Below are 14,095 nucleotides of genomic sequence, written 5' to 3'. Positions count from 1 at the left end.
GCCGGCAGCTGGCACGCCCCGGGCTGGGGCGGACCCCGCGGCCCTGCCGCTGAAAAGGCGTCCGTGGAAGAGGCGGTGCCTCTCGGCCGCGGCGCCTCACGGGATCCGCCGATGTTGACACAGTCCCGGCTGCCGAGCCTCCTGCTCCTCCTCCCCCGGCTGCGCGCAGTCGCTCCCGGCCTCGCCATGAGCTCCGCCACCGGCACCCTCACCGTGCAGCAGCCGCTCAACTACCGCGCGGGCGCCCGCGTCCAGCCCGCCGACGGCGGGCAGCTGGAGGATGTGTTCGAGCCGGCCACAGGTACCGGGGAACGCGGCGGTCGGGGCAGGGAGAGCCTCTGGGCCCGCAGGGTGTGCTCGGCTTCTCCCCCAGCTCGCCTGGCTGCCGCCTGTGCGGCTATCCTGCACGGCCCGCTGCTCCTGAGGCACCCGGCTGCGCTCTGCCTACAGCGTTTGCCCGTCGTTACTCTTTAGTGCAGAAATCAGCTCTCAGTCACACTCAAAATGCCTGATTTTGGCAAAAACCCACGAGTTAAATACCTCTCAAATGATATGATTTTAGTTATCGGTGCGGAGGGCTGAGGAATTCCTCAGCATTCCATGCTGAGGAATGTGTAACAAAAATCCTCAAGAGAGTGGTAGAAATGTAACAAACTGCACTGAGAAGCACAGGAATTTTGTTAACAACTGGAGCTAATTAGTAACTAGAACACGACTGTGGAGAATGTCGGCTCTTAATTCAGACCAGCTGAATTGCAGCACCCCTCCTGTGGCTGATTACAAATCAGTGGGTTTCAGTGGGATCCATGGGGGAAGTTGTGTGCCTGGTATAGCTGGCTTGACTGAAGTATGTGGGGTTTGGTGCAAGACAGACCATGTTGTGGGCCCTTTTCTGAGATTTCCATCCTATTTATTCCCTGTTTGAAATGTGCCCAGGTCGTGTGCTGTGCAAGGTGCCCTGCTCTGGGGAGAAGGAAGTTGATTTGGCTGTGCAGAGTGCTAAGACTGCCTTTAAAATATGGAGTCAGATGTCGGGCATGGAGCGATGCCGGGTGATGCTGGAGGCTGCCAGAATTATTCGGGTATGTTGTGGGGGAGAGGGGTGGTTCTGTCTCTGAGCTTCCTTGTGGGTTATTGTGGCTGTTTGGGGCTTCAGCAGGACTTCCAGAGCTCCACAAGTTGCTCAGGAGTTAAAACCCACCTTTGGCCAGAAGAGACAGGAGGCTGCCTCGGGCAGAGCTTTGCTCTTATCACTGGAGTCAGTGTCCCTGCGTGCAGCTTTGGTTTTATCACTAGATTCAAGGCCAGCGTGTGCCTTCTCAGCTTAATTTTGTTAGAAGACGTTAAACTGCAGCCACCCAGTCAACATCTTGCAGGGCTTGTGTTTATTTTAACAGCTCCAAAGATTAAATTTCACTGCACACAGTTTCAAAGCTGAAATTGCATAACTGGCATTGTTGAGCTTTTGGCTTGTTGGAGGTTGTTGTTACATGACTGGAATGTATCTTGGCAATAAGAGAAAGTAGCAATACTGGTTTTTATCTATCAGTTAATACTCTTGTGAGAGGATACATGTAAGTGAGATTTAACACGGATTCCATTCTGAGATAACAGATTCTTGGGCATCAGAGTTAATGTGTGTCAAGGCACAGGACTGTAAGAACCCAGACCTTCTTTCCCCAGGGTGTATATGTCATGAGAAAACTTTTCTTTTATGCCAGACTTCTGCTTTTGCCAGACTTCCAGAGCAGGGTAATATTTCTGCCTGTGAGCTGGTCTGTTAAAGGATTCTTCCCAGCTGCATTGCTTTGTGCCTCTTCAGTGTCCTCTGGTTCCATCCTGATCTCACTGTTTGCTCTTCCCAGTTTAGTTCTGCGAATTCTAATCATTGTTTGCCAGCCAACTTCTAAGTTCATGTTTGTTCATCTTTAGATAAACAGGGATGTTAAACAAGGCTGGACCAGCAGTGAACCCCAGCATCTTTCTCTTTGACATTCCCCTGCACTTGGTCACCACAGGGAAATTGATAAACAGCAAATGGGAATATGGAGATGACCATTTCTCATGGCAGAGTCTTGTTTGGGACTTGTATGCTTGGGAAGTGGCTGTCTCCTTGGTGGAGTTCTGCTGCAGGCTTCTCTAACATGTTGTGTCTGTCCTATGCCTCCCACAGGAGCAGAAAGAGGAAATTGCCACCATGGAGACCATCAACAATGGGAAATCCATCTTTGAAGCCAGAGCAGACATTGACATATCCTGGCAGTGCCTGGAGTATTACGCAGGGCTGGCAGGATCTCTGGCCGGTGAGGACGTTACTGGAGTTTGCTCTTTGCTCTCTGTGCCACATTCCCTGGTAATTCTAGCAGCACAAGGCCATCATTGCTGCTGACTTCTCTAAGAGATGGACCATTCCTTTTCCTGAAGACCTTGGAAGGATTTTGAGAGGTCTTTGCCCAATGCTGCTGTGCTCTGTGAGCACTCACAAACCTTCTGTGAGCTTGCTGGGGTAAAACTGTGACTGCTCTCAGGCAAAGCCAGATATGACCTCTAGGAGCCCTGATCAGACAGGAAGGGGCTTTGCTCTTTTTACCTTCTGGCTGTTTCTTTGCAGGTGAACACATCCAACTTCCTGGGGGATGCTTTGGGTACACTCGGAGAGAACCACTTGGGGTGTGTGTTGGGATTGGAGCCTGGAATTACCCTTTCCAGATTGCCTGCTGGAAGGCTGGCCCAGCCTTGGCTTGCGGTAATGGACACTTTCGCCCACACAAGTGTTTCTTCAAAGCCAAACGATCCTGTGGGGGAGAGTGATTTGAGGGATGAAGTCTAGGATTACCTTGAAGTGTTGAAGCATTAGCAGAACGTTCAGGCTGTTACTCTGGCAGGAAGGGAAGGGAAATGGAAGGAGGAACATGTTAGATGTCAAGGGGTTAGGAGTGCATCAGGAAAAATGCTGATAGCTTGGCTTTGTACCAGATGGGGAAGGTCTCCTGAAATGTCTGCTGGGCAAGACCAGGAGCCTCATCTGCCCCAGGCCTTCCCATCAGGAAGTGCAGCCTTTTGCTAGTTGCAGTGATCAGCTGAAAGTGTGTCCTCCTCTCTGGGGGGAAGCCTCTGGGCTCTACTGAGACAAATTCATTGTGTGGGGCGGGGGTTACTTTTGGTTTTTTCCCTGAAGCAGTTTGGGTGTTAACCCCACCTTGCCTGTGTCTGGGTTCCCTTAGGCAATGCGATGGTCTTCAAACCTTCACCCTTCACCCCCATTTCTGTGGTGAGGTTGGCAGAGATCTTCACAGAGGCTGGAGTGCCCAAGGGGCTCTTCAATGTGGTGCAGGGTGGGGCAGCCACGGGCCAGTTCCTCTGCCAGCACCCAGATGTGGCCAAAATCTCTTTCACCGGCAGTGTGCCAACTGGCATGAAGGTAAAGGCACCTTGAAACAAGAGGTCTGTAGTTGATGCCTCTTTGAGCTTTTCTGCACGAGGCTTGTAGAGGTGGGGTGTGAGTCAGTGTTTTTGGGGCTGAGCAAGGAGCCTGCAGCACGTACAGGGTCATGCTGGGGATCCAGTTAACCTGCTGGGCATGGGCATGGGAGAGGAACCCCTTGGTCAGCTTCACTTGCCTAGCCCTTGGTTGCATGAAGTCTCTGAGATGCTCAGGTGGGTGTTGATGTCGGGAGGAGAGTACACAAACCAGCAGCACTACATGTTCCTGGCTGCAATAAAGAACTAAAGCTGCATGCAAAAAACCTACTGTTTTTAAGCAAGAGGTCAGTTTTTGTGAGTCTTTCACTCTCCATTTATTATTCAAAAATTAAAAGTCCCTAGAAAGACTTTTGGAAGTAAATTCTGATTTGAAGGAGGGGAAATGTTGTCCTTTGAGTGCACCCTACATGTGTGTACCTGGCGTGCAGTGACAGATGCAGCAACAGCTGCCTGTAGCTTACATTGAGCACAAGAATTCCTGCAAACCCCTCCCCAGGTTTTTTTGTTTTATCTGTAAATTATCTGTAAAAAAAAAAAAAAAAACAAACCCCAAACCTTCTGAGGCTGTCCTCATTCTGAACTAAGCACATATAGGAAACCCAGCTTGCCACAACTTCATGCTGCTGTTGGTGAATTGTCTTACAGGAAGTCTCCCTTTGGGTCTCTCTTGCCTCTCCCCACCAGCCTTCCCTTCATCCAGTGGGTCACTTACCTCTCTTGTCCTTGTTTCCCTCAGATCATGGAGATGGCGGCTAAAGGGATCAAGCCAGTCACCCTAGAGCTGGGGGGCAAATCCCCCCTTATCATCTTTGCGGACTCTGATCTGGAGAATGCTGTGAAGGGAGCCCTCATGGCCAACTTCCTGACTCAGGGCGAGGTGAGTGTCTGTGGGGCAGGAGTGCTGCTTCCCAGGGAGGCAGGGTGATTTCAGGACTGGGCAACGGGGCCAGCCTGTGACCTCGTGTAGTGAGGGATGCCCTGAAGCTCCCATTTTGCCATACATTTCCCTGTGCAGTGTCAGAAGGGATGCCCTTGCAGGAGCCAGGGTGTCCCAGCAGAGTGTGCCTTAGCTAGTGCTCTGTCCTTCCCAGACATGCAGCCTCCCTGACACCCAGTACCCAGCTCAGCACAGCTGCTCCTGTGCGCTGGGCTCCAGTCTGGCACTCACAGGTCAGGAGAAGCTGTGCTGGTGTCCTTTGGAGGGCCAGCAGGTTCCACCCTGGTGTGCTGAGTTGCAGCACTATGGGGTTCTATCCTTCCCAGATTTAGGATATCCACGTCTGCTGCAGATTTTGTGTAATCCTGTTGGCAAATTTCCTCAGTGGGCTTATTTCTAGGAACTCAGAAGTCAGCTCAAGGTCTCTGCTGCTGGTGACCTGCTGTGTTTTTGCCACCTGGTGGCATCAGAACCACTGTGTCCAGCAAGGACTGTTCAGTGCTGTTACGGCCCCAGGGTAATACCGTGTTCCTTTCCCCCAGGGACAATTTAGCTGTTGTAGCAGATGTGGAGGGGCTTTTCCAAGAGCCTCTGGAGCAGGACCTGAGCAGGGAAGGACTGTGCAGTGCTGTGTTTCCTATTCTGATCTGTCTGTCCTGTATCCCAGGTGTGCTGCAACGGCACCCGTGTGTTTGTGGAGAGGAAGATCCTGGATACCTTCACAAAGGAGGTGGTGAAACGCACCCAGAAAATCAAAATTGGAGACCCACTTCTGGAAGACACACGGATGGGAGCCCTCATCAACCGGCCCCACCTGAATCGTGTGCAGGGCTTTATCAAGCAGGCAAAGGAGCAGGTGAGATTGTGATGCCGCATTGTGACTGTCCTGAAATACCTCTTTTCTCAGACAAACACACTGCCAGCTGCTTTCCTGCCCTGTGCCTTCCCAGTTAAGCTGTTTTTTTCAGTTGTTTTTTAATTACTCAGTGGGTGTTTTGGACCACCAGATACATAAGTCTATGGGATCTAATGGGCTGCATCCCAGGGTCCTGAGGGAATTGGCTATGTAGTTGCTGAGCCATTCTCCATGATATTTGAAAAGTCATGGCAGTCAGGTGAAATGCCAAGTGACTGGAAAAGGAAAAACATTGCACCTATTTTCAAAAAGGGACAGGAGGATCCAGAGAATTACAGACCTGTCAGCCACACCTCTGTGACTGTGGGGAGATCATGAAACAGATCCTCCTAAAAGTTGTTAAGGCATGTTGAGGACAGGGAGGTGATTTGAGCCAAGTACAAGGTGCTACACCTGCGTCAGAGCAACCCCTGGTATCAGTCCAGGCTGGGGGATGAGCAGATGGAACAGCCCTGCCAGGAAGGACTTGGGTGTGCTGGTGGATGAGAGGCTGGACATGCCCTGTCCATGGGCACTGGCACCCAGAAACCCCCCATGTCCTGGGCTATGTCCAAAGCCCTGTGGGCAGCAGGGAAGGGGGAATTCTGCCCATCTGACCCACTCTGGTGAGACCCCACTTTAAGCTCTGGAGTCCTCAGCACAGGAAAAATGCACCTTACTATGAGAAAAGGCTGAGAGTTGGGGTTGTTCAGCCAGGAGAGGAGAAGGCTCTGGGGACACCTGATTGCAGAATTTCAGTACATGAAAGGGGTTCATAACAAACTTGTTAACAGAGCTTGTTGGGATAGGCCAAAGGCCAGCCAGAGCTGTGGCAGCTGGGCAGGATGCTCCTGAATGTGCCTGCATCCCTTCTTCTTGGTTCTTTTCCAGGGGGCAGAGGTGCTGTGTGGTGGGGACCTGTATGTGCCAGATGACCCGAAGCTGAAGAATGGTTACTACATGCGACCATGCGTGTTAGGTATGATCCATCTCAGTCATGACACCGTGGATGTTGTGGAGTTTCTTCTAGAGAAAGCTGAGTCCAGCATAATCTGGCTCTGTGTGTCCCCAGCATGGACTGGCACTTGGATGGGGGTACCAGAGATAGCTGAGGCTCCCAAAAGCTGCATTCAGGGAAATCTGGGCCTGGCAGGAATGGGGCAGTTGGTGCTTTTGAGACGCAGGGTGTGCCTGGCTGCTCTGCAGGGAGGCTGTGCAGGGCTGAGCGCTGTCTCCAAGGCTGTGTGGGTTGCTGAATGCACAGGCTGTGCTGCTGCTCTTCCTCCTGAAGCACTTGTGCTCTGCCACGCTTCCAGGGAACTGCAAGGATGACATGACATGTGTGAAGGAAGAGATCTTTGGGCCTGTCATGGCCATCCTGCCATTTGATACAGAGGAGGAGGTTGTGGAGAGAGCTAATGCCACCAAATACGGCCTGGCAGGTGGTGTCTTCACCAGGTATGATTGGGCAGTGTTCTGAAATCATTCTAGGGAGGGGAAATACTGCAGTGATTTGCTGCTCCTCTTGAAGTGCCTTGGCATGGACATGAATATCCTCTACCAGAAAAGCTGGGATTGCCAAAAGGGAAATTTGTAAATGAATGCACATCTAATTCTTCCTGAAGTGTTGGGTGGGTCCAGCTGTCCTTTGGGCTCCTCCCAGCCTGGCTTGGCCTGCTGCCTGCTTTTCTGCATCTCCAGGATGCATCAGGAGCCTGCTGTTGGCTACTTGCCCCACTCTGCATTGCTGTCCTTGTCCTGCCCTTGCAATTCAAATGCAGTTGGAATGTCCTTGGGAATTGGTGCTGCCTCCTTCAAGTAGGCAAAGACACAGAATAGGACAGGTTGGACTCCAAAAACCAGTGTGGCCTGCTGGCCTTTCACCGGTGGGGTGTTACCTGGCAGGGAAGGAGGGAATCCAGCTGAATTGCCTTTTTCCTGCAGGGATATCCAGAAGGCTCACAGGGTAGTGGCTGCTCTCAAGGCTGGGATGTGCTTCATTAACAACTACAACAGCAGCCCTGTGGAGTTGCCTTTCGGAGGATACAAGTTCTCAGGTGAGCTCTGTGTGACCTCCCCTGGTACATGCCAGCTGCAGGGGCTGTGAGTGGCACCTGGCACTGCCTGGAGCTGTGTTCTAATTCTGACTCTTCCCTGCAGGATTTGGCAGGGAGAACGGCCGGGTAGCCATGGAATACTACTCACAGCTGAAGACTGTCTTAGTGGAGATGGGTGATGTGGAGTCTGTGTTTTAGTGGCTCTGGGCCCTGCTCAGGGGAGCATCAGACAGCTCTTGCCTGTCAGCCAGAGATGTGGATCATGTACACAACAATGAAGTACTGTACAATGGTCAGTGCCAGTGGAGCAGCAGGGCTGGAGCAGCATTTGGCCACCCTGCTCCTGCAGGGGGGAATGTACACACAGGGCTCAGCTCTGTCCTGTCTGGTGGGCAATGGGAAGCTCAGAGCAGGAGGCACCAATCTGGCTTTTGGCAGCAGCTCCTGCAGCCACAGAGGTGCTACCAGAGGCCTGTCAGTGGCCAAGGCCAGGCCCAGGCTTCCCATGCTGTGTGCCTTAATTCCCATTGCCTTCCATCCTCCATCAGCTTCAGTTCTGGCTTCTTAACAGGTAGGACTCTACTCAATGAACATGTAAGCTCTAGAACACATTGATATCCTGTAGCTATAGACCCTGTCTATTCTGTGATTATGTAAAAGCCTTAAGTGTAGCATTGTTTATTCCCTCTACACCCCTGCTAACCTCAAGTTTTGTTTTTTCTATCTGCACCTTACTTATACAAGTGAGACAAAACATTGTGGGGAGGGTTGGCTGATGCTGCCTGGGCCAGGCATGGCCCTGAGAATCACCTCCACACAAGAGTGGTGGCAAGCTCCTGCACAGAATAGTGAAAGCTATCTCACTTCCTTCCTATAATTTTACTGTTCTTTATACATATGATGAAGCAACAACTTTAAATGTATGCCTACATATTTTCTTTAGCAACCGAATAAATACTAACTCTGGAATTTCTTATCACTGTGACATGAATTGAGTGGTCCAGAAATGGGGTCCTGTATGTAACTGTATGTAACCCATACACTTGCTGCTGTATGGGTTAAGTGAGTTGCAAGGTGACTTTTCAGTCACTAAAATCATAAAAGCTAGAAAGAATATCTCTGCCTGTGGGACAGATTTCTGTAGTCCTACAAAACCAGAGTTTTTCTAGCATTCTGTAGAGCTTAAAAAACCCTCTGTAACTTTAGAATGAAAATACAGAATTGACAGCTTCCTTTTATTGAATAAGAAAAGGGAAAAAGGACAGGAAGCCAAGTGTTTAAAAGAAAACAGAACAAAACTCCCTTTAGCTTCTTGGGCAGCCCTCCTGCTGGCAGATCCAGCCCAGGTGCTGGCAGGCTGAATACACTCCTGTGCCCACCAGCCCAAGGAGTGCCACAGAGCCAAGGGCCCCTCTCCTTCGGTTTTTGGGATCTGGAAAAAAAGGCAGGATTTGTCAGTTCACTGAAAGTTCAGTCCATCCTGGAAATTGAAGAGGAAGCAGGAACTAAAGGTAAATCCCCACGGCAAAACAGCAGGCACCAGCTCAGGCCTCTTAGGGTAGGTATCCCTATTGAATGAGTGTTTTTCCCAGCAGTAGGAAGAGTGTGCTGCAGTGTTAGCAGCCTGTGGAGCTGCACCCTTTCCTCCAGATCTGACCGGGAGCAAAGCATCCCGAGGTCACTGTAGGAGATCTGAGTTTCCAAGCACCTGTATGCTGCAGGGTGCAGACCTACCTCCTGTGTAGTAGCCATAGGCATAAAGGAGTCTCCCAATGATCCAGGCAATGCCGAGGCCTGTGGCAACCCGCTGGAGAGAAAGGAGAAGCATTAAAGGTTTTGGAGAACAAAAGTCGTACAAGCAAGCAGGTGCTGAATCTCATTTCACCCCTGTCCAGTCAGTGAGCCAGAGCAAGGGCCAGGATCGTGGAGGCAGCTGCTGCTCCAAGCCCAGCTCCACTGCCTCCAGCAGGTATTCCAGACTTCCACCTTGACTCAATTTAGAGCTTGCTCCAATGCACATTTGCCAGATGTGCCTGTGCTGCTTCCTTCCCTCTTGGAAAAGGAGTCTGTCTTCAGGAAGTACCTAATTTGTCTTTTGATGGCAAAGGCAGAGCTGCTGGATTTGGCCTCTCCCATGCGCCTGCCTCCTCCTGAGTTGTCTGCATCCTTCAGTTAAAAATAATGCAGGCTTTTGTTGACCTCCTTTGGCAGGGCTTAGAAAAACTGGGCTGGAGGGATCCTTCCCACGCAGTGACAAGGCTGCAAATGCTATGCTTTGTCTCACAAAGCAACTTTAGGGAAAGGGAAAGGTTCTAATAGCTGGAACAGCAGTAGTGAGTTTATTACTTGTGATTCTCCTGCAGAAGACCTTCTACAACTAAATTTTGAGAAGGGGCACTGCTGTTAAGTGTGATGTGGCTACTGAAGAGGCTGTCTTGGCCCCCTGCTCAAGACAGGGAGCCAGAGCATCACTTACCGGATGGTGGAGTCCACCAGTGCCTAGAAAGAACAGGAAGGCAGGGTAGACCTCCAATCTGAAAATAAAAGTGAGGAGATTGTGTTTGTGCTCAGGTTGCTTACAAAGAGGAAAGCCCAGAAGGGCAGAGGCTGCAAACATCCACTGCCAAGGGCATTTGGGACTGATTATGAGTCTATGTGCTCAATGCTGTGGCTGAGAAAAGAGGGCACCTGAGCATGCACAGAGTTTTAGGGCCTTCCCCCCAGCCTGCTCCTCTCTCCCAGGTCACCCACTCACTGTCCATTTCATTCCCTAAGCCACTCTAAACATTCCACAGGAGTAGTGCCTCCCAGCACCCCTCTGATGGGCTGTTGCAGCCTGTCCACAGGAGTTGGGTGGACTTTGGCCTCTCCCCAGGATGACCTGGGCAGCACAACAGAAACAAGATTCTTAATATCTCAAGATCTACCCCTGGAGGCAAGTTGCTGGCAGCTGGGGAAGAGGAGACTGCTTCACAGCACCATTCCATGGTTTAAGGCATGGGAAGGAGCCAGCATGGCCTTCCTGCTAAGCATTGCAGGCCTATGTGTTGTCCCCAAGCATTGAGCCTGGATCAGAGCAGTGGCAGCAGCACCTCTGGGGTTGTGGGCCCTGTCCCTCAGCCCTGTGTGCTCCTAGGGCCCTGATCCCAGGTGTCACTCACGTGTTCTGGTGCGCACGCTGGATGCAGTTGAATATCTGCCCGTGTTCAGGGTGTGTGCTGTACATGGTTGGATACTGCAAAAAAACAAACCAGCAGCAAAGCATCAGCAACTGTGCCCTACAGCTCCTCTCCCCAGGAGCCAAGGGCTGCCTGAGTGCTTGCAAGACCAACCTGCAGTGGCAGGTTAGAGCCTGTCCCTGCCCTGGGGCCCACAAAAGCAGTGTTCAAGGTTACTCCTTTCCTGAAGCTGCTGCCTGGCTGCAGGGGCTTCCCCAGGCCTCAAATCCCAGCCCTTTGTGCACCACATGCAATGGGTACATTGGCTCCAATAGGAATGGGATCACCCCTAAAGACAGCTGGAGCTGCCCTTGTGCCCACCACTTCCGTGAGTGAAGTGATGAAAGAGCAAAGGAACGGTGGCTTGTGCTGGAGCCAAGTGGCACAGCAGCCTCTGCATGCCATGACCCTGACTCACAACTGTTCCCACCCAGCCCAGAGTCCTGCCTGGCTTAAAGGCTCCCCAATGGATGCTGAGGGAAGGTCACCTGAAAGGCTTCTTGTGACAGGGCTCTCCCTGAGTTTGAGAAATTCTCTTGTCTCTTTTGTTCCACTGTGACACCTTTCCCCCAGTACTTCATCAAGCTTTATTTGCAGGGAAAAAGGGCTGGGCAGTTTCTTGCCCATCAGTGTTGCCAAGCTCAAAGCCACGTGCTTTCAGCTTGGTGCCAAGTGCCTGAGGTCCCAAATATTGAGCTCTGCTATGCTTTCTGCAGAGCCACGGCAGCTCCATCCCTTCTGCATATGTGGGGTGGGGCAGGAATGTCAGCAAGTCACCCCAAACTGAGCCAGGTGTCACCTGGCTTGTCAGCAGACTGGCTCCAACCTTGCAATCCCCTCAGGCTGAGCACTCACCTCCACGTTGTACTTCTTGCGGGCCTTGCCCACCTTTATGGCGAGGTGCATGACCAGGACGAAGCTGGCAGCCCCGGTCAGCATGACGTAGCCATACTCCTTGGAGAGAACAGCCATTGTGCTGCCAGAGAAAGAGAGCCTGTGAATATTTTGGGGAAGTGGCAACACGTGAAAAATGTGCACGGAAGAGTTGCTGAGTTTGGACCCCAGAGCTCCCAGCATGGGGACTGGATGGAGAAATGGTAGCTGAGGTAATTTGTACCTCTTGGAGCCTGCACAAACCAGGAGTTCTCTGCATTGCTCCTGTCAAGCAAGCCTTAAATCACCGCAGCATTGGTGGGCAGTGGTGCCTGGAGAACCCTAGTCCAGCCTGGGCAGAAACTCACGGCCCCTTTCAACTCCACAAGAGCTAGGGGCCACCAAATGAAATCAGTTTATTTGCAGCCTGTTCCCTAAGAGAGGTGTTTCTTTGTGCAGTGGAAACCAGACCTGTGGAATGCCCTGCCAAAGGACATTGTGAATGCAGGCAGTTCTCATAAATTCAACAGGAAACTGGGAAAGCGTTAGGAATATGAGGTAATTTGGGAATTATAATAGAACCTGGCTCAGAAATCCCCAGAGCTGGAAGGAGCTGGGCTACATGAATGATTAATTCATACTGCAAATGTGTACTTACATAAGATGCTAATAAACCCCACCACCATGGCAATGATAACTGAAACTTTTGGGTAAAGAGGTACTGGCTGGATGAGCAATGCTGAGCCCTGCAGCTTCCAGGAGCCCTCTGAGTCACAAACTGGTGAACAGCCCCAACAACACACTGCTACTGGCACTGCCAACATGTGCACAAGCAAGTCTGCAGCCAGGGAACACCACGGCCTGTGTGACTTTTGTTTAATGGTTCTGTGCTCCCTCACGCAGTCCTGAGACAGAAGCATGGAGCAGAAGGCATATCCTGTAGTTTCCTGCTCCCATCTACCAGACCTGCCCCCATCAGCCTGCCCTGCTCCACACAGAGCACTCCCGCTCCCTCCCAGCTGCCAGAGAGCACAAGGGCCCTTCCCCACAACCACCTTGCACAACCCTAAACCTCAGATGCCTGTCTGGGTGACCCAAGACATGACACACCTCCCTCCAGCACCGAGATAATGCTCCCAATCAAACTCCAGTTGGTGCCTGTCTCCAGATGGTGCCTCCACGATGTAGTGAGGTTTTGGTGTCTCCTGCACTGACCCATCAGCACAATCTGTCAGTGTGGGGAAAAACAGGCCACCTCACAGAACTGGTGTGAAGTCTTCCTATTGCAGCAGCGCCAGCACCCCTCACAAGGGATCTTTGGGGACTAGAGGGTTTTATTTCTCATTTGCAAAGGATTATCATCAATGAAGCAACGTGAAGACAACAGCTGGCTTTGTCCACAGGAAGTGTGGTAAACAATTATCAGTAAGAATATTAAAACCATGAAGTAATGAAGAAAAGTCAGCTGCATGCACCTGTCATTGAGGTTAGCACCTGCCAGGTGACACACTGAACATAGAACATTCCCACCAGTAGAGCAGGTTGGTGGTCACATTTGCCCCTTCCAATTACAAGTTTGTTGGAGAACCAGGCATTTTATCTTCCAGCACAAAGTTATAATCTAGGGATTTATCTTGGGAGCAAAGAGCACGGCAAGGCATTAAGCCGGGTGTGTCATAAAACTGCTACTGATATAAAGCTGTACCTCGAGCCTTCGCTCTCGTAATTTGGAGCCATATAAAGCACTCCAAAGTCACTAGGACTCTCACGGTCGCTTCCGGATTGGGGTGCCCGGAGGGTTTCAGCAACCTTTGCCCGCAGCTGCAAGGGCTTTGCTGACAGGCACCATCACGGTGCACAAGACTCAATTTCTGCCTTTTGCACTGCGATGTTTCCGGCCAGAGCCACACACACGAGATTTTGGAGCATGACACGGCACAGAGCGACAGCAGAAAAAGGGTCCTTCCCAAATGTGCCACAATGCTGTAGCTACTGTGAGTCAGCAAAGCGCATTAAGGCTCCTTGAACAGACCCGCGCGTGGATTCTGACTGGATTACCCGATGTAAGCTCAGCCTTTCGAGCCAGCAGAGCCTCTTGCCGTCCCATGGCCCTGTTCGCTCCCGCGGCTGAGCCCTCCCCAGCCAGGCGGGGCCAGGCTCAGCCTGAGCTGCCCGTGCGGGGGACAGGCAGAGCCCCGCGCCCTGCTCGTGCCGCAGCCCCCTTTCCCGGGAGCCTCCCCCGGCTGCGAGATGTCCACGGCGCTTCCTCTGTTTTCCATCGGGACAACCTGCGTAACCATGCCCTGAGAGCATCCCCCCTGCATCCCCCCACTCCCGGAGGGGCGAGCTCGGGGTGCCCGGTCCCGCACTCACCCTCAGCGCGGCGCGGAGCAGCCCAGGCGCTGCGGGACGGAGCCGGGGACGGGCAGGGAGCCGGGGCGGCAGCGGAGTCACCCCGCCCGCAGCACCGCCCGCAGGCGGGGCCGGCGCTCGGCCAGGCGCGATCAATCTCACTGCTGCGAGAGTGGGACAGGCATTCTTATGGATCTGCAGAGGGCTTTGCCGTGCCGGAGTCCCCCAGCAGCTCTTCCTGTGTCCCCAGCACACAGAGATCCTCATCCTCACCCTTTTG

The 14,095-nt window shown here is 52.2% G+C and overlaps 2 protein-coding genes across 2 annotated transcripts; one reads left to right on the top strand and one right to left on the bottom strand.

Moving 5' to 3' along the window:
• The first annotated feature begins 78 nt into the window (after nucleotides 1–78).
• On the top strand, nucleotides 79–8,341 carry ALDH9A1 (aldehyde dehydrogenase 9 family member A1). Its single transcript, XM_085068521.1, has 11 exons — nucleotides 79–301; nucleotides 937–1,082; nucleotides 2,174–2,303; nucleotides 2,612–2,746; nucleotides 3,225–3,421; nucleotides 4,220–4,360; nucleotides 5,088–5,276; nucleotides 6,207–6,294; nucleotides 6,632–6,773; nucleotides 7,260–7,372; nucleotides 7,476–8,341. Exons 1-11 carry the CDS (start codon nucleotides 112–114, stop codon nucleotides 7,568–7,570), a joined length of 1,566 nt encoding a protein of 521 aa, XP_084924647.1. The 5' UTR covers nucleotides 79–111; the 3' UTR covers nucleotides 7,571–8,341.
• A 241-nt stretch (nucleotides 8,342–8,582) lies between these two features.
• MGST3 (microsomal glutathione S-transferase 3) lies at nucleotides 8,583–13,931 on the bottom strand. The gene is made up of 6 exons (XM_085068529.1): nucleotides 13,837–13,931; nucleotides 11,446–11,566; nucleotides 10,534–10,607; nucleotides 9,849–9,906; nucleotides 9,107–9,179; nucleotides 8,583–8,804 (listed from the first exon to the last, which is right to left on the bottom strand). The coding sequence occupies exons 2-6, from the start codon at nucleotides 11,560–11,562 to the stop codon at nucleotides 8,677–8,679; spliced, it is 450 nt and encodes a 149-aa protein (XP_084924655.1). The 5' UTR covers nucleotides 11,563–11,566; nucleotides 13,837–13,931; the 3' UTR covers nucleotides 8,583–8,676.
• Nucleotides 13,932–14,095: the final 164 nt, after the last annotated feature.

The sequence above is a fragment of the Lichenostomus cassidix genome, chromosome 8, assembly GCF_008360975.1.
Source record: "Lichenostomus cassidix isolate B80296 chromosome 8, HeHo_3.0, whole genome shotgun sequence".
NCBI lineage: Eukaryota > Metazoa > Chordata > Aves > Passeriformes > Meliphagidae > Lichenostomus > Lichenostomus cassidix.
The sequence above is the reverse complement of the archived record's forward strand: the minus strand, read 5'-3'. Positions and strand labels throughout refer to the sequence as shown.